The sequence below is a fragment of the Thermobia domestica genome, chromosome 6, assembly GCF_964235325.1.
Source record: "Thermobia domestica chromosome 6, izTheDome1.hap1.1, whole genome shotgun sequence".
NCBI classification, from domain to species: Eukaryota; Metazoa; Arthropoda; class Insecta; order Zygentoma; family Lepismatidae; genus Thermobia; species Thermobia domestica.
This window is the reverse complement of record NC_137459.1, coordinates 126,553,325-126,573,875: the sequence shown is the minus strand read 5'-3', so window position 1 is coordinate 126,573,875 and position 20,551 is coordinate 126,553,325. Positions and strand designations below refer to the sequence as shown.

The 20,551-nt window shown below is 36.3% G+C and overlaps 1 protein-coding gene across 1 annotated transcript in view; it reads right to left on the bottom strand.

Annotated features, from left to right (window-relative positions):
• LOC145688189 (5'-AMP-activated protein kinase catalytic subunit alpha-2-like) overlaps positions 1-9,395 on the bottom strand; it is a 147,889-nt gene extending 138,494 nt beyond the window's left edge. Inside the window, exon 1 of the mRNA XM_081762060.1 lies at positions 9,224-9,395. Within this exon, the coding sequence (XP_081618186.1) occupies positions 9,224-9,326 (103 nt within the window). The 5' untranslated portion in view covers positions 9,327-9,395. The remainder of the gene's footprint in view (positions 1-9,223) is intronic.
• Between the last annotated feature and the right edge of the window lie 11,156 nt (positions 9,396-20,551).

Genomic DNA, 20,551 nt, shown 5'->3' with positions numbered 1-20,551 from the left:
CCCTTAAGACTATGAGTCATAAGATTCAATAAGGTCAGCTATGTATCCCTGTACACTACCTCAAGGTCAATCACGTGGTACATCGTATTGCTTACGTTTATATTTGGCTGTAATAATCAATTCCAATGATGCATTCTCAAATTATCCTACAAAGTTTAAATGTACCAATGTCCTGGACTCCTAATCCCATCATAGGTCAATAACTGATCACGTGATCATACTCATATTTGACAATGATTTACCCAATGAATGAGATACTATCCAATTTTAAGAACAATTACCAATTATTAATATGACAATAAGAAATGTACCCCTCCCAAAATTTAAGATTGGTACACAAATACACCTGTGTCTTATGGAAAAGTAATAAATCCTGTACTCATTTAATAATAAAGCCGGTTAATAACCTTTAAATTTTGAATATTTGGCCATAAGAGGAACACCAATGGGTCCTAGAAAACGTTTACCAAATTATGTTATTTTATAATTCCCAAATTTAAAAGACAACATAAACATATAGAGGTAATAAACCATATAACGTGCTAAATAGGAGTCAATAACCTCCGAAATTTGATTTTTGGTAGTTCTTTACCCATGAAAGGGAACGATGTGGACCATCCAAACTTATAGTCGTACATATTGAAGACCTGTACGAAGATACCAAATGCATATATTAAACAATTTCTAAAACTGAGTGGATGAGTCAAGATACCCCTCCCAAATTTTAAAGGGTGCATCAATGTACTCATGTCTTATGATATGAAATGAACCTATATACATGACCATATAACCATATAAGGTAATAGGACCTCATCCAAGGGAATAAATTAGGTCAAAAACGAAACACGTGGTTGTACTAAAATTTGGCAATTTCGTACCCATGAAAGGGAACGAGGTGGACTATCCAAATGTATAGTAATATATATATTAGGGTCCTATACTATTATACCAAATATGTAAAATGGTCAATTTCTAAAATTTAAGGAGTGGGCCAAGGTACCCCTCCCAAATTTTTTAAAGGGTGCACAAATGTACCTATGTCTTATGATAGGGAATAGACCCCTATACATAACCATATAACCATATAAGGTAATAAGACCTCATCCAAGAAAATAAATTGGGCCAAACGAACAAACACGTGGTACAACGTATTGCTTACGTTTATATTTTGGCAATTTTGTACCCCTAAAAGGGAACGAAGTGGACCACCCAAATTTATTATAATACATGTTAGGGTCCAGTACTATAATACCAAATATATAAAATGAGCAATTTCCAAAATTTAAGGGGTGGGCCAAAGTACCCCTCTCGGGGTGCACAAATGTACCCATATCTTATGATAGGTAATGGACCCCTATACATGACCATATAACTATATAGGATAATAACACGTCATCAAAGGGGATAAAATCGACCAAAAACCAAACACGTGGTACTACGTCTTGCTTACGTTTATATTTTTGGCAATTTTGTACCCCTAAAAGGGAACGAGGTGGACCACCCAAATTTATCATAATACATATTAGGGTCCTGTACTATAATACCCAATGTTTAAATTGGTCAATTTCCAAAATTTAAGGGGTGGGCCAAGGTACCCCTGCCAAATTTTTCAAGGGGTGCATTAATATACTCATGTCTTATGAAAGGGAATGGACCCCTGTATACGCCCATATAACCATATAGGGTAATAACACCTCATCAAAGGGGATAAATTAGGTCAAAAACCCCCGAAATTTGACTTTTTGGCAATTTTTTACCCATGAAAGGGAACGACATAGACCCCCAATACGGAGAGAGGTACATACTGTGGTCCTAGGCTACCATACCAAATTTTTAGATTTGGCAATTTCCAAAATTTAAGGGAGGTGGTCCTATGTACCCCTGCCAAAATTTAGGGGGTGGGCCATGGTACCCCTGCCAAAATTTAGAGGGGGTGGTCCTATGTACCCCTAGGTCATTGACCTCGGCCAGGGACCATGGGTCCTGAGGCAGGGACCCAGGGGCCAAAAAGTGTCCTAAAGTAACCCCATTACTACTCACGACATCTCCTAGATGTTATTTTCTCTGGAGTGCACTTCATCACCTCCGGTTCAATGTCCCTTAATTCGCACACTGTTCACCCTTACCATAATTCACGTCTTCAGAAGAGGACCCTCTATAACTTTACTAACTTCAAATTCCCTCTTTAGAGTCTTAAAGCTAGCCTAAGTGTACAAAATGTCACTGTCAAACCAAGCTAACAATTCACGTGTAACACCCGTCACATTGGCAATGTAACACCCGTTACGCAGTTTTTACATATTAAATTATAAATATAATGATATTAATTTTCCTGTTGTATTGCGCATGTGCTCATTTTTACTTTTGCAAAAGATAGACTACTTCTGACTTTTAGTACAAATTGTATAGGCAAAAATATATCTTTTTTGTAAAAGGCGTTACATTATTACATTGGTACCAAAAGTAGTCAAATAGAAGACTACTTAATATACTAACAGCTTTAAAACTCCTGAGCTTCAGTTCCTAAGGTGTACGTGCTTGTCTACACCGCAGTGCAACTGAATCAAATGCTTATCATGTGTTATTTAGGGGTGTCCAATATTGTTGGTAAATTCTCCCTTCGACTGGCTTCGTACAGCATGGAATTTCAATTTCTCAAAAAGACAAAAACTAAAACTTTTTAACAAGAAATCGATCTGCATAGTAAATTTTGAGCCTTTCTGGTCATTTTTATATAAATAACGAGCAAAATATATTTAAAACTTTTTTTTGTCCTTAGGCTCATATTTACGTGGAATGGCCGAGTACTTTCACAAACTTCAATTCACCTTCGTAGAGTAGTTGGTCAGCATGTAACATTGAATTGCTTCGCTTATTCGATGATCATCAGTTCAAGTCCCAGTCTAAAGTATTTTCTTTTTTAATCTGGTTTCTGTCATTTCGCTAAAACAACAATCGTTTGTTTCAAAATGTTTCTTAATATTATTCGCTTCATTCATTTGAATACTTACAAATAATTCAGAATAGTGTCTTTAAAAACGTTAAAATTATCAAGAATTTTATAAAAGCAGGAAACTTCATTTCTAGTCATTATCATAACCTGAAAGGGAAACTTTTAACCCTTAAGAGATCTTGGGTTTTTGGGCTATTTTTTAGACTTTCAGTCAAGCAGCTACTGCATCGTCACTATTTATCCTAGGATCATGGTTCATACCTCATTCTCTTCAGAATGGAGCTGGATTTCAAATGATACCACTTGCATGCTCATACCATATACCAGGAGCGGGAAAAATGATGTCAAAGGGAAAATTTTTTTCTCGCACTTTGGGCCCCTCTGGAGCGGCCCTGTGTGAACGTAGCCATCTAAAAAAAAATCTGATAAATAGTACTTGGTATATTAAATGTGTGTGCCAAATTTCAAGTTTCTATCTTGAATACCAAGGGCGGGAGAAATTTTATCAGGTATTCCCACCATGCCCCAAATTACCGTAAAACACCATGATCTAAGGTAAAAAATTTCCTGAGACATCCCTAATTACCCTAGGGTCATGTTTCGCCCATCATTCTCTTCAGAATAGAACTGCCTTTCAGGCGGTACCATTCACTTGTCCGCATCATGTATCTAAGGCGGGAAAATCCCGTAAAAGAGACTTTTTGGTAAAAATTTCCCTTTTTCAAAGTTTAGCCCCTCTGTACCCCCCTGTTTTAACGCAGAAATCTGAAAAAAAATCTGGTAAATACTACTCGGTGGACTGAATGTTTGTGCACAATTTCAATCTTCTAGGTGAAAAAATAAGCCCGCAAAAAATAATACCGAAAATGTCCAAAATTCCCCTATACAGAAGTATATTTTGATAAAAATTCCCTGACACTTCCCTAATTACCCTAGGGCCATGTGTCGCACATCATTCTCTTCAGAATAGAACTGCCTTTTAGGCGGTACCAATCACTTGTCTCCATCATGTATCTAAGGCGGGAAAATGAGGAAAAACGGGATTTTTGGGTAAAAATATCTCTTTTTTCAACTTTTTGACCCTCTGGATCCCCCACAGTTTTAACGCAGAAATCTGAAAAAAACATCTGGTAAATACTACTCGGCGGACTGCATGTTTGTGCAAAATTTCAGTCTTCTACGTGCAAAAATAAGCCCGCCAAAAATACTTTACTTAACCCCCCCCCCAAAAAAAAAAAGTATTACATGAAAATACAAATTTTAGACTTATGACGTCATCACCTCCTATGTCTCGACGCAGGAAGGTCTGAAACAATACGTAATGTCTTCTAAATGCCTCTGGACTTAAAAAAACAAAACAAAAAAAAAATAAATAAATAACGGACGAAAAAGCACAAATAGAAGAGAAATAACGCAATGTACCATGAAAAACGCATATGGCACAAATTGTACCAAAAGTTCCCCAAAGGGTTAAATATTCAAACCCTTAAATAAGATATGACCAAACTTTAACGAAACGTTACTAACATAAAACGTACTAGAACATTTACTCCTAATAGTATTTGCACACACACACACACACGGATTAAAAGTGTGATAGAGATAGTTCGCAACTCAAACAGAAAATTCACCCTTTGCAGAGTAATTGCAGAAAAATAATACCATATACTTAGAAAACGTAGGATTGTGGTTAGCGTTGGCGCTTCCGAATCAGGAGTCTTGAATTTTGATACCAAGCATCCTGAGTGATGATTTTTCAGTTGTACCAGGCGAAGTTAAAGCTATGTTCGTTTGTTTTTACTGTTTCGGTGTAAAATAGCCTTTCCGCTTCAACTGAAATTTTGTTAATTAAAATACCATTACGTATAATATGATCACTGTGGCTTCAAAGTAGATTAAGAACGAAACTGAAGTTTAAGATATTACTGCAAGCCGTTATACAGTTAAAGAGATCAACTAGAAACCATTTATTCTAAATAAATAAGTGCTTTAAACACTTCATGTGCTCTACAAACACCTTTACAAAATATTGTTAATTAAGTGTTATACCATCATAGGAACATAACCACGTATATCCTCAAATTCAACTAAAGATGTCTTTAAAATGACTACTGTAGCTCGTTCATATCAGTACTTAGCTTCCTTCAGAACCATGTGAAGACTGGGTTTCAAAATAGTGAAACTGAAAATGCAAATTGTAGGGAGTCCATTTGTCCTCATCGGAATAAATTTTGCTCACATAGTTTCTGGAATTGTTATTAATCCTCACTAATTATTTTCCAGAATGCTGTCATCTAATATGGAAACCACACACACATCAGTGGTTTGCTTTTATTTCACAGTCTCTCTGTAACCACTAGCCGTACCGACTTGGAAAATATGAAATGAAATATTTTACTTTAACGTCCCACGTTTCAGGCCTTTGAATGAAATGAAATCTTTAAGTTTTACGTACCACGGTTATGCCTGTTAGGCTAAAGGAGACGGTGATGATGAGAAATGAATGAAATGGTGGAATGAAGAAAATGAGAGGAAATGGGAGAACCCCGAGAAAACCCATGCACACGGTATTTGTCCACCACAAAGTTCACTTGGCGCGAGCTGGGATCGAGCCAGGGACCCCATGCACCAGAGGTGAACGCTCTACCACTGAGCCACCGGGGCCCCGATTGTGGCCTTTAAGTTAAAGGAGAGGGATGATTAATGAAAGTGACTTACTATGAAAATATGTTGTGCTCTTCTACCAGGAACCAAACCCAGACCTACGCCAGCCATTAGGCAAGCGGAAAGAGAATACCGAACTTTCGAAAAATACATATTTTATTTTGTATACATGTTTTCAAGGTATTTGATACTGAAAAGTTTACGAATCCCATAGTACCTGCAAACATCATACACAAACGTATTTGTTTTAGCGTAAAATTACTTTCAGAGTTTTATTACGACTCGGCAGTCAGTTTATATAAAATGTACCGTTTAATACGGAAAATAATCCGTAACCTAACCTAACCACACAACTATGGTGTGTCTCTTTATTTAAACGTATCTCAGTAGCCCTTAGATATATCGGCAAGAAGTTTTTCGTAAACATGTATATATAATGTCCTTTAAATTAATGTCTGTCGAAATGAATTTTCGAAGTATCTGATAATGCAAATTTTAACTACCCTTAGACACAACTGGGATACCACCTTATCTTTGCATAGTTAAGCATTTCCAGTTATTAAGTCTGAATACGCATTCTTCCCGAAATTTATTGTCCTACTCGAACCTACAAACCCATACTGACCTAGTTATGTCGTTACTAAAATGCGACTTTAGACGGTACTACTAATGGACTTTTTTCATGGAGTGCAAATAAGTGACTACATATGGAAGATGAATGTGTAAGATATTAATTTCCACCAGCGCTGTACTCCCTCAGAAAGTAAGAAAAATGTATTATACAAGATTAGGGTTACTGTTATGAAAATTTACAAGGGCTATAGCAAGTGATAATCCTGTCGCTAATTCTGAGTACTAAGTAATGTTCACAGCAGATAATTTGTTTTTGTCACGAATTATTTCCTATGTTAAGGTTGTTCAAACAGTGCGAAAACCACATTAAATATTACAAAAAATAAAATATCGACGATCGACGTGCTTGCAGTTTGCACGCCAAAAGCCATTATTAAAACAGTGTTGTACAATACACAATGTCAAACTCTACGTAATTCTCTCGGCACCTTTCAAACATTTTCCTTTGAATGTGGTCACTGTAGACATGTCAGGTATTGCGCAAAGCGAATACGGGAGAAAAATAATAAATGTTGGGTAAGTTCTAGTATGAGTTCTGACTAGTTTCAAAGAAAATCTCTGTTCACAAGTATACCCTCTATCCCTTTGTGCCTGTTTTCTAACAAGCTTTGCCCTACCCTAAACCGGAATAGATACCATACTTGCTTGTATGGGCACTTAGAACAGGTTTGCGTGTGTTTTTCGCAAGAATTGCCACTTTTATGTTATATGAGTCTGCAGATGTATTATCAATCTGTACGCAATCATTTGAACATGTGCCGAAAGAGTAACACTGTAAAATCTACTAGAGTACTATTTGAAGCCAGAAAAGTGATGTCATTTTTTTCAACAACAACACGTAAAATTGCAAGGGTTTCCTTACCAAGAACTATATTAGTCATTTATTTATTCATACATAAAGAAAACACGCACTAAAACTGTTTAACGTAAGGTTTCCACTCCACACTACCTATATATTCTTTCTATCTAGCTACATATATTTCTTGCAATCTGTATAGCAGTGAATTTGCAACGCTGACGTATTTCCTGAAACGCTTTCTTCTATTTTCTCTTTATTATTCGACTTCATACAATTTCACATTCATTTTTGTTACTCGTTTACACCGTACAGTGATGATTTTGGTTATCTGCTGTTATATTCATACTAGCATTTCCTATAATACACAAGATTCTTCATAAACTTTACATTTCATTTTTCTTCCCGTCTATGGAATTGGACTCAATTATCATTGTCTTCGGTTACTCAAAAGCAGATTCACTTAGCGTAGAGCAGTAAATATATTATTTTCTGTTGAAAGAGGAGCAAGTGTGCGAATTCTTACCATCCACTGAGCCACCGTGCGCCCGTAAGATTAATTGTATCGTAATAGTGAAGTTAACAATGACTTCCTGAATACTAAATCATTAAAGTAATTGTCCTAAAGTAGCATGTTGCCAACATTCGTAGTGCGAAATACATCTACCCAAATGATTTGACGGTGAAGAAGTACGAAGCAAAGCCCTAGTTCTGCTGACGGCTTGGCAACGTTTTCCAAGGACAATTGTGTTTCACTGCTCTCCATATCTTTTGTTTTTCTTTCTTCATGTCCTCTTGAAATATTAAATGTTCATGTTCAACTTTCTTTACAACACTATTTTCGATAGCTATGTGAACATTCACAGTATGACAAGGCTCGCATTACTTCATTTACAGGACTTTTATACAATACCTACTAGCTTTGAAGTTTACGAAACAAGGTGATGTATTACAAATTATGGGTTATGTTCCAAAGTTGGGCGTCCGTTTCCAGCAAAACTTTTAAAATTTACAGGAAAGATTTGGATAATCTGATCGTTTGTGTGCTTGATAATACATAATGGTGTCGAAAAATCTGTTTATTTGTTATATATAAGCGGTTATAAACATGGGACTATACCCCGAGCGGAGGGAACTACTTGGCGCAAGGTAACCGAACAATTGCATTGTGGGAAAGTAACGGGCATCTATGTTATCAACATGGCGAATGTACAAGGGCAATGGGCTAACAGTTTTAACATTTGTGAAGCAATACGTTGATAACGAGCAAAATCTTTTAAAAGTTTGTGAAGAGCACGGATTAATGAACCTAATAACAAATTGCAGAAAATGTGGAAAGGAGATAAGAGCGAAAAAACGTGGCTCAAACGGACGCCCAACTTCGGAATAAATGCCCAAATTATACGCAAAATACTCTTGTCTAAATTGTCAGCAAAGTTAGGCAACTCTTAAAATAAAAGTATGCTGCTATGCAGGTAAAGAGTCTACTACGAAACCATGATGGATTGAATTTGTATGTGAATGCAGAGATGTTAAGTCATGATCCGTAACAATACAGTTGTCTGACATGTAAGGCATCTTGTAACATGAATAACAGTGCCTCTACTAGCCTCGCATATGCGCGTACATACTGTCGCTGACGCACCCGGTTTCAGCCCACCACCTTGGCTCTGCTCTGACTCAGTAATATTGTTTTCGTGCTTCTTAGTGGCCACCTAACACAAATTGGTTTGTTTTTTCAATGTAAGATTTACGGCATACGTCTGTACTGTTTATACTGTTTAAGTCCTCCTAACGTAAATCTGCATTCATGGAAATCAGAAATGCAACTCTGCTCATAAGAAATAATTCATAAGGTACTAGGAGTGCATTCCTGATTTTAAGAAGTACATATTATATGAATTCATGTATGTATCCACAAGCTGGTTAGTAGCTCGAAGTTCGTAATAAAAATCATGCACTTGTAATTATTACAAAACGAATTTTGCAACAATAGTTCCGTCACTTTATAAGATAAAAGTGTGATAACGGGAACGATTATGTCTCAGAATAATGTAAATGTTGTCTTTATGCATGTCTACCTTGGAGAACACAAGCACTTCAATTAAATTCTTCAAATTGCTAATATAAGCGCCCCTGAATTACTTAGTCAATTGTAGTTACAATGATAAACTTACTTTTAACTTTACCAAAAGTACCAACTCCTAAAGTTTCTCCTAAAATATAATGACCAATCTTAACAATTGGTTGCTGAGTTCCTTGTTGTCCTTTTTCAGCCATTTTTCTCTTAATACTTTTCTCGCTAATGACTTACTCCATTCATTTTCAGGTAAACACAATGCCAGTGTTGCCTACCTACACAATGAAAAGTATTAAAATAAAATATTGCTAGATAGAATTCAAGAACTTTCCTTCGAGTCATTGTAAAGAAAAAAAATATTTAAAATGTGGTGCAGAGAGTTAAAGGAGTCAACTTAAAATTTACATTAGATATTATTTGATGTTATTTTCAAATATACAAACCGTCGAATGCAGAATAATTCCAAATTACGCAATTCCAAGGGAAAGTACAAGTGTTACTAAAATTTTTTAAGATGTAGGATATTTGAATAATGTGTTCACATTTTCTTTTTTAATTTTAATGGCCAATTTGTCTAAAATAGTGGTGATTTGCAGATGACTACAAAATAAGAACCATACTTGGGGGAAATTTTCCCCTTTCCTTGCTCAAAACCTGAGCAGGGTTACCAGACATCCTCTTTTACTCGGACATGTCTATTTTCATGGCTCTAAAAATGGTCCGAGCGGGTGTTTAGGAAAATGGGGATACTTTTTTTGTTTTATTTATTTAATTTTTTTTTTTTGAGAATCACAGGGAACTCCTTGAAGGTTCGTAATCATCTTATTTATAAAGCTGTGAGCCCGCGTAGCGTAGTCGCTAACGCTTTCATCTCTAGTTCCTGCGGTCCCAGGTTCGTTTTTCGGCGGGCACTCGATTGAAAAGTGTAAGAACTTTCTCACGTCAGACATTGGGCCGCGGTGGCTCAGTGGTAGAGCGTTCACCTCTGGTGCTAGGGGTCTCGGGTTCAAACCCTGCTCCCGCCAAGTTAACTTTGTGGTGGACAAACACCGTGTGCGTGGGTTTTCTCGGGGTTCTCCCGTTTCCTCCCACTTTCTTCATTCCACCATTTCATTCATTACTCATTATCACCGTCTCCTTTAGCCTAACCGGCATAACCGTGGGACGTAAAACTCAAAATTTCATTTCATTTTTTCACGTCAGACATTTTGAGTGAAGTTTCTCATGGGTTTCCTCACTCACACCAGGTAAATGATGGGATGGTAATTAACTTACACGTCTCAATTCACTTCCCCGGATAGTGCGCTCGCCGAGGGACTTCATTCCTCATACGTGAAAGTTTTAAAATCCTTGATGCTGGTAAAATCCAGAAATAGTATAAATAAAAATAAATCATATATAAAGCTAAATGTATATATATATCAGCTATACAAATCTGCATTTTAACGATTTGAAATTAATTTTGGAACGTAGCCTACTAGGTTTTATCATTCATTTTGGTTAAATGTGTCCCCTCAGCAACGCTGATAATCTAGCATCAGTAGCAAGGGCTCGAATATTGCAGTATATCTCAATACAGATCTTGAAAATTAATAAAACGTCACGAAACAATCTGTAGGCATATTAATTCAATTTTTGAGCTACTAAAAATAAGCTTGCATGATATTGTTTAAACAAATACACTGCACCCATTTTTATTTTATTCTGACCTAAGAATCCCTCTTTTTGGCAGTGAATAATTAAGGTTCGTCAGAGATTAAATCCAATCTCCTTGTTTTGAAAATATTTATGTGTTGTGTTGATAGCTTTATTAACTGCAAAGAAGATACTACCCTCGTACCATAATAGGCTACATTTGTTCTAAAGGGAAGAAAACACTACCCAGACAACACGTACGTGTACGGCACATATGTACGCTCCACGTATAAGCCGTACATGTTCACATGTGTATTTGTATGGATGATGCACACATACATATGGGAAAAGGTGCAATGACACGCAGTTTTTTTTTTAATTGCTCAGAACAGCACTGAGAGAGCACCATGGAATCTAATGAATAGTGCTGTACATGCTTACATATGTTTACTATGAAATAACTCGCAACTATTGCGTAATTACTTTCCGTTATAAGATAGCAGACCAGGGGTGTAGCCACGGGGTGCCCATCGGGGCCAGGCCCCCCATTTGATTTCCTGGCCCCCCAAATGACCAGCTTTTGAAACATCATTGTAAGATTACCTCGCTTCAGTCACTTAAAAATAACAATGTTTACATAGAATTAATAATTTACTGTAAAATAGTATGTAAAAATACTATTTTACCATACTAATCGAAAAATAGTATGGTATCTGCTCCTTATACCTATCGGAAAACAGTATGGTTTAATTTTTTTACAGCAGATTACACAATTTATTGCGATTTATATTTGACACTTTGAAGACAAACGTTTCAACAAAGTACTGTAAATACTCCCATAAAACAATGGTACTAAACTGATTTGTAAGTAGGCCTGCATCACATTTTTATATGCTGTAACTAGTATTTTTAAAAAACATATTTATATCAGACGGAAAATGTGGTGAAAAACAACGTTTTCAGTATGGATTTCAATTAATCGGTAATTTTCAATTATTTTACATGTCACCATCGCGCTTAGGAGTACTAATGAAGACTGAATTTGGATTTAAACGGCATCGGAAGTGGCACTGTTCATATCAGCCACTCCGAAAACTATGATTCGACGTTAATATTGGTCATTTTCGATCATTTTTGTATATCTTCCTCTTCTCTTCAAAGTGCACCTTCAAAGTGAAGCTATAAGAACCATTATAGGCCCGAACCTCATCTACGTTGAAAATTTAATCGAAATCAGTCGGGTGGCTCAAGAGTTGTTACAAATGTAGTCATTTCATTATATATATATATATATATATATATATATATATATATATATATATATATATATATATGTGTGTGTGTGTGTGTGTGTGTGTGTGTGTGTGTGTGTATACAGGGTGAACGGTAACTAAGTGGACAAATTTGGGTGGGTGATAGTACATCTAAAAAGAAGCAATAAATAAATAAATAAAAAAATAAGTCGTAGTGAACATGGGACAAATTCCGTCACGTTTAAGAGTGACAGAGTGTCGAAAGCGTGAGAACATGAACTTCAGAGGCCAACAGCTAAAAAACAATACATAATAGAGAATGCGGTTAAAAACGTCACTTAGAAAGTCCTACCTACTCTGTTGAAAAATGCATGTTTGGAAACGCACCTATGCGTGCGCACGGGATTCCCCAAAGAAACGGAGGGATTCCCGAACATGCTGTAAAGGAAAGAAGTGTCACACGTTGTTAATCCCGTGCGCACACGTAGCTGCGTTTTCAAACATGCATTTTTTAATAGAGTAGGTATGACTTAGTAAGTGAAGTTTGTAACCGCACTCTGTACGATGTATTGTTTTTAAGCTGTTGGCCTCTGAAGTTCATGTTCCCACGCTTTCGACACTCTGTCACTCCTAAACGGGACGGAACTTCCCCCATGTTCACTAGGACTTTTTTGCTTGTTTTTAGATGTACTATCACCCGTCCAAGTTTGTCCACGTAGTTACCGTTCACCCTGTATATAATTTGCTGTTGTCCTACCTGATCAATAAGAAAACAAAAGCAGGGCGCTATGAAGAATTGAGCACGTGTCGTATGAGTGTGAGGCCTGTCGGACTCAATGAGCAACGGAAGAACATGTATCAGAATTCGTGTATTCTGTAAATATAGGGGTATATGGATAACAAGTGTAAGGTTCAAATTTGTGTAAAATTGTAGTTTTGTTTTCTTCTTTTATTAATTTTAATGATATTTCTATGGTGTCTTGTGTAAACTGCGATACGGAAATAAAACACTTATCGGTTTTGTTGAAGATTGAGACTTTAAAATTTTTAAGATATTTAACGAAATCAGAAAGTAGTAGAAAGATACGCGTACCGATATCATTCTCGTAATAAGGAAAAGAAACAACACTAACCCTCAAGAAATATGTTTTTATTATTATTATTATTATTATTGTGAAGGATAATACATGGTCCAAGACTAACCCCCAACCAATCACCAGGAACACTCTTGTGTCAAGAAACATGGTGAAGTATGTAAATTTGTGTTTACAAGAACGAGGCAGCCATTTCGATCATTTGCTGTAATGCAGACACTTCGAGCACTGTAAAGCACCCTTCTCCTTTGATGAGGATTGCAGACACTTTCTTGTGTTACTACCCAAAAACGTTAAAAATTACAATATTGGTCATGATCTCGAAAATATCTATGTAGAACACTTTACATTTGTTTAAAGTCTCAGGTCTTTATTGTTCTTGGTTCAAAAGATATACGCAATTAAACTTTGGGTTGTACTACTTTACGAACACACTGTATAATCCTCACATCTCTTTGGGTTCAATTTTAAAGCGATCGGAATCATGATCGTCGTCAGGAACTCTCTTGGTCACTCTCCTGTTTTATATACTTCATTGTAGATTCGGAACAATTCTTTCTTGCACTTGTCTCTCATATTCTTAATGAATTAGACTGGTATATTATCTATAACGTTTGCCTTTCCATTCCTAATCTCGAATGTAGCTTTTTGAAACTCATCGCGAAGAATACTAAACCCTTTATCATTATCAACTACTTAATTTTCTACTTCAACATCTAGGCCACATTGTCTATTCCTATTTCAACATAAGTTCACAACATATTCTTTCCATCTTCCTAAGATTTCAATTCTCTCGCTGACTACCTTCCCATTCTTATTTTCTACTGCTACCGGAATACCCACTTGTTTCCTCCGAAGCTCTATAGACTTCACCTCCTTCTACATTTCCTCATATTTTCCAACTCTATAATTCTTCTACGTTATAAAATTTTCTTTTGTAAATTCTTCCCTTGCTCTGTTTCCTTTCGCAACGCATTGTTTAACTTAGTGTACATCTTTTGGCTCTCATTTGTATCAACGTGTTTTCACGTTTTCCTTTCCCTCATTTTCTGCAACATCTGTTCTGTAACCCATGGTTTCTTAGCCGTTTTGAGTTCGCGGTAACATACTACGTTTGCAGCCTTTTGTATACAAAGTTTAATATGTTCCCACCGTCTCTTACTAGCTGCACTTGTTCTTCCCTCGTTCGAGACTTTTCTTCGAATTTCTCGACGAAAAGATTTCTTATTTTCTTTTGTTTCAACTTTTCAGTATTCAACATCTTGTTCCCTACTTCTCTTCTGACTACATTTTTCAGTTAAATATGCACTTCGGCCAGCACGAGGTTATGATAAGAGAAAATGTAGTATTTCCATTTATACATATTCTTCTCTTGTATTGATTGAACCAAGTGTTCCCAATCACTACCGGTAGTAAATTCTGTCTACAGAAATTGACTAGCCCCTCTCCCCTTTTATTTCTTTCGCCTAAACCATATTTGCCTACGACATTACCTTCCTATTTTTCTGCCACAACTGCATTGAAGTATCCCATTCAATTACACATGCACGCTTCCTCTTCCTCTCTATATAATTTCTTCTATTTTCTCATAATTTTCTTCTATATCTTCAACTGTATGCGAAGTCAGCGGTGCATCACTACCAGATCCTTCTTTCTTCCTTTCAGAATTAACATCATAACTCTATCATCAACATACTCTACTTTCACTACCTTTTCTTTTAAGCGCTCACCAAGAATTATTCCTACAACATCATGAATATTCATATAACCATTTGAGAACATAAGTAATTAATATGTTTAAAATCTAACATCTGAAATAACGTAGGTGTTCACAGAACGTCGGTATAATATATGTGAATGTTAAATACAAATTGATAAACTCATGTAATAGCACTAAATAAGTTTTGTAGCCAATTTATTTGCAGCTACTTGTCATATAGAGATTGCTTCCCAATATTCTTATTAAAGCATGCCATTTACGTTCTTGAAATATATTCCGAGGCGTAAAGAGAGGGTATAAACAGAGCATATCCAAAGTCGGATCGTGGTTCCTGAGAAATAACTCAATAGCTCCAAAACGCTCAGAAGAAATACCTGATCCACAAAGATCATGCGAAGAGACTGAAATTGTTCTTATGAAGCATGCCAGAACGGAAATTCTCTACATAGGGTATCAATTCAATACATTGATGTGCTTTTGTAATATGGAAGTGGTGATGCCTTCGTCTCTCTCTCTCTCTCTCTCTCTCTCTGTATATATATATATATAGGTATATATATATATATACCTTTTCTGTATTTATACATGTATAAAAGTAGATGGATGAATGTGTGTTTGTGTATATATTCCAACATAATTCTGATATGTCTACAGCATATTTAACCATGTTTCTTACAGTCTGGAAAAGAGTACTGTCGGGATTGCTATAGGGAGTGGGATACGTATAAAAATGCTAGAAAAGGATTGATAGTGTTGAATCCATAGTTTTAGAGTCACTTTGGTAAATGGTATCACTTTCAATTCCGCTTAACTCCAATTAAGCTACCATTAGCACACAGGGTGGTTACGAATTGACTTAAACATGTCGAAATTGACTGATATTAGTGTCGAATCGTAAATACTCAGCGTCGCTAAGTTAATTGATGGCAGTTGTAATGCCATTTAAGACCAAATTCGGCCCAAACGGTGGCAATACCTCCTTAGCCCTCTTAGAAGGAATGGGAGGGGTTGACTCCATTCCCATTTCCCAACCAAAAGGTTGGACCTTCGTTTACCCAACCAAACCTCAACCATTTCCCAACATTGGACCAATCAAACCCCAACGACATTGAGAATGTTGGGCCTTTGTTTGCCCAACCAAATCACAGCAGTCTCCCTACGTAAGTCCAGCCAAACCTCGACGTTAATGGTGGTTCACCATCCAAATGCTGACGTTTACCTAACCAAATCTAGCATGATTCACTAACGTTCCCCAACGTGTCCTCGCGGCAGGTCAGGTAGGGTAGTGATGCATTCGGTTTGCCACGTTTGGCTTTCCATTATTTCATAGAGTTACAGTCTTTAAATATTTGATTAATTTTTAGTTGTGCTTCGGCCGTGCAGGAAAAGAAAAGGTGGAAACAGCAGTGTACGAAACGCGAACCCCAGTTACTCAGTTAGCGAGCAGGCATGCTTCCAACCTTTTAAAAACTATTTATTATTAAGTTTTTAATTAATTTTACTTGTTTTTCCAGTAACCTAGAGTGACAAGGACACAAACACAGAAATACCGAAGACAGTTAAATTTCCAAAGGGTCTGCAACCAGAAATCGAACCTAGGACACCTTACACGAAAGGCGCACGTGCTAGGCACTTTTTTTTACATATTACTAGATTTCTACTTAATTTTACCTGCCTTTAATTTGTTTAACTCGCTTATCCAGTAACGTTGAACGACAGGAACACGAACACAGAAATATCGAGCACAGTTAAAATTCAAATGCTCTCCCACCGAGAATTGAACCCGGGACCCCGTACAACAAAAGCGCATGTGCTAGCCACTAGACCAGCGGGGAAGGCATGCACTAGACCGGCTGGAAGGGCAACTTTGAGGGTGTTGGGGGGCAACTCTGCTTTAGAAGTGTTGGGTATTTAGCAGTTGTTGTGCGTTGTAAATCTTCTTTTTTAAAAATGTCACCCTACACTATGTATAAAAAAATGATTCAACACACAACACGAACTCCTCTTTTGTTTTTGTAATTGAAACACTACAAAATTACGGTGAAGAACTACTCATGAACAGTGACGCACTGTACCAGCATCACGTATGATGGAGTTAGCGACCCACAGCCAACAATAAAATAAAGTGGCAGAGTAGTGGGAAAAGTGCTTTTAGTAGAGCGGTTCCCAACGCTAAAGCAACGTATTTCTTGGTTGGGAAAGCAGCAAATCCTAATATCTTTGCACGAAGGTCGGTAGAATGGTTGACCAACCATAAATTTACCCAACGTTAAGCCAACGTAATCATTCCGCTATAGGCTAGTACCAACCACCACCTGCCGTTTGTACCAAATCCCACTCAAACTCCAACGGTATAACAAAATACTTTGGATAGAGTAATAATTACCTGTACTGTGGGCAGAAAATGCTCATACATGTGCACTATACTTAATAGAATGTTAATTTAATAATAACAGAAGAAGAATGTTTTTAAGATATGTAAAATTATTATTATGGGATAGTTGTTGCTATGTAAATGTTTATGGATACCTAGTCAGCAAGTTTGTGTGCTTGACAGTTTGAAGGAAAATACATTATAAAGTATATCAGCTAATAAACCATTTTAGCAACGTTCATCGACGTTATCATTCTAATAGAAAAGGTGAGAATAATGCTATATAATTATTAAAGATAATTTTTACATGCAAACTAATACTACCACTCAATATTTGTATATCTTACTTAGACGGACCAGGTTGACTACCCTTGGTGAGTCGTTATAAAAATTTTGGTTTACCTCACCCGGGACTTTTCATAAATTCTATACCCCGAAGCAAAGTAAGGGTGAATTTACTTTTACAATTAAGTTAATGAATACAAATTTGACCATATTGAGAAGTGGTAGAATAATCATAAGGAAAATGGACACTGAAATAATGGAGAATGAATCCACTAATAGTGACAACGGTGAACCTAGTGTAACCTCAGGAATGACATCGGAAGACCGAATCTTGCTAGTCTTACAGCGGCAATTGAGTCAGATGTCTACCGAATTAAAGCAGACGATAGAACATAACTCTGAAGAATCCAACAAGCAATACGAAGAATTAAAGCAGACGATGAAGCATAACTCTGAAGAATTAAGTAGACGAATAGAACAGAAGTCTGATGAATCTAACAAGCAATACGAAGAATTGAAGCAGACGATAGAACAGAAGATGGAACAGAAGGCGGATGAAACGAAACAATTAATTATCCAGACGATGAGCGATATTACCTCGCAGTTCGAGGAAAAGTTAAAAGGAATATCGGAGGAATGCCAGGGTAATCACAACCACCTGAGCCAAGAAATCAGTGATATAAAAAAGGATTTAGAAGTAACCGAATCTTCTGTTCAACAACAAAAGATCCAGGTCATCAATAATGCTAACAACATACGAGCAAATACGCAGTCGATAGCTACGTTACAGGAAGAAATTAGAATGCTACAGGTTAAGGACAACACATACCGTAATAACATGTGTAGTGATCGCTTGGAGTTTCCCCACTCACCAGAGATGAACTCGCCTTCGCCGGTGTCTGATGATGATATTATATTGGAAGAAATACATCCGAAGAGTACAGATGGGCGAAACATAGATGGTGTAACGACACATCACGTCATGGATAGGAACTATCACCCAATAAGTACACGGAATGATAAAAGGAAGGTAAAATTAAGTGTTAAGATGAGTGAAATTCGAGCTATGAGCAAATTCAGTGGTAAGTGTAACGAGAATGCTACTTCTTTCTTAGAGAAATTCCAGGACGAATGCAATATTATGTGTATAGATAGATCACAATATATGAAATTAATCCCTCATGTATTACTTCCACCTTGTTCATTATGGTTTAAAGCAGTACGTGATCACATCAGTACATATGATGAATTCAAAGCGGCACTGATCGCAAATTATGAAAATGACTTTTTGCTTGCGAATAGAGATGCCACCATTAGAAATCAACACTTCAATCCTCGATTGCATAAATCTATTGTAGAGTTTGTTGTAAATACATACAACGAATTAAAGGTCGTTAATCCATTGCAATCGGAATCGAGAATAATAGCATCGATTCGAAATTTGCTTCCATTTAAATTACAACAGATCTTATTTTCCACACAGTGTATGAGTTTCAACCATTTATTAATGCTTGTCCAATGCTATGAAACTCAATACCATGCTATGAATCAACAAGCAGGAATGGGTAAAAATAAGAATAATTCAGATCATTTTGTGCCTATTCGGAATTTAAATATCTGAAGTGTGAATAATACGGAACATAACCTAAGCCGAGTATATTCTAGTAATCAAAACGAGCAAAATAGACAAAGTTATGTAGGGAATCCGCCTAACCTAATTAATCGTAGCAATCCATATGTTAGACCATATAATCAAAATAGGTTTAAAAATAGACGGAATGTATGGCGAAATTCCAGGAATACAGCGAACTACGTGGATAGACGTAATGGAAGGACAAGAGATGGCACTTCGCATCAAGATACAGGTATTGAAGTAATTTCTGCACAGAACAATAATACGGGACATAATCATGATTGTGCTGTGCAATGTACTTTATTAGAACCATACACCAGTATGAATTTAAACTAATTACGGCTGATGTGGTAGGGGTTAAACCCATATCAGCTGTAGATTCTCATGAACATTCATCTAAAAATTTAAGCGATAATTCTTATGAACATTTATCTTCCAATTTACATGTTCATGTTAATGATGAAAATGATCTTTCACATGACGTCTCTGTAAATAATTATTCGGAAATAGCAATTAATAGATGTCAGTACCAATTTATACCTGTTGTAAATCGTTGTTGGTTCGAAGATGATACTGTCAATGATGGTTTTAATATTGAAGAAAATTTTGTATTTTTAAAATCTTATAGTACAGCTAAAATACCTATTAAAGTCAATGGGTTATGTACTGAAGCTTTACTTGACACAGGAGCAAATGCCTCATTATTATCGTATTCATTGTGGAAAACAATTACTAATAATTATTCGAATCCTAAATTACAAAAGGCTGAGAACCTTATTATAGTTGATTTTACCGGTAAACATAAAAAGAGAGTAGCTGGATTTACTCGTGTGACAATAACTATTCAAGATTTTGAAATATCAATTCCTATTCTGGTAATAAAGGAACTTAACGAGAAATTAATTATGGGTTTAGATTTATTATCTCAATTACGTGTCATGCTTGATTTTAAAAACCAAACGTTGACTATACCGGGTATACCTCAGGAAATCGTTCAGAAACTGCTTCCAAAATTAGATAATCTTGCTTGTCAATATAATGATATTTCTCCTGTAGTGAATAATGCTTGTTAGTGCAGAAAGTGGTAAATTAAATGATCAACGAATGGAAGACACACAAAATGTGGTGGATATAAAGGACGATGTATTGTTTTCTGAGCGTGTTAAATCACTCGAAAACAGCCTTGATTTTGCTGGTAATACAGTAAAAGCTGACTTTAAGGATATCTTATATAAGCATAGAAATGTCTTTTCAGAACGTCCTGGGCGATGCAAGGATTTTGTTTATTCTTTTAAAGTTAAAACAGACAAACCCATAGTAACCAAGCCCTATATAATTCCATATAGATACAGGGAGAATGTACGTCAGCAAATTACAGATATGTTAAGAGATGGGATCATTAGGCCTTCACGAAGCGTCCACCTTAATCCA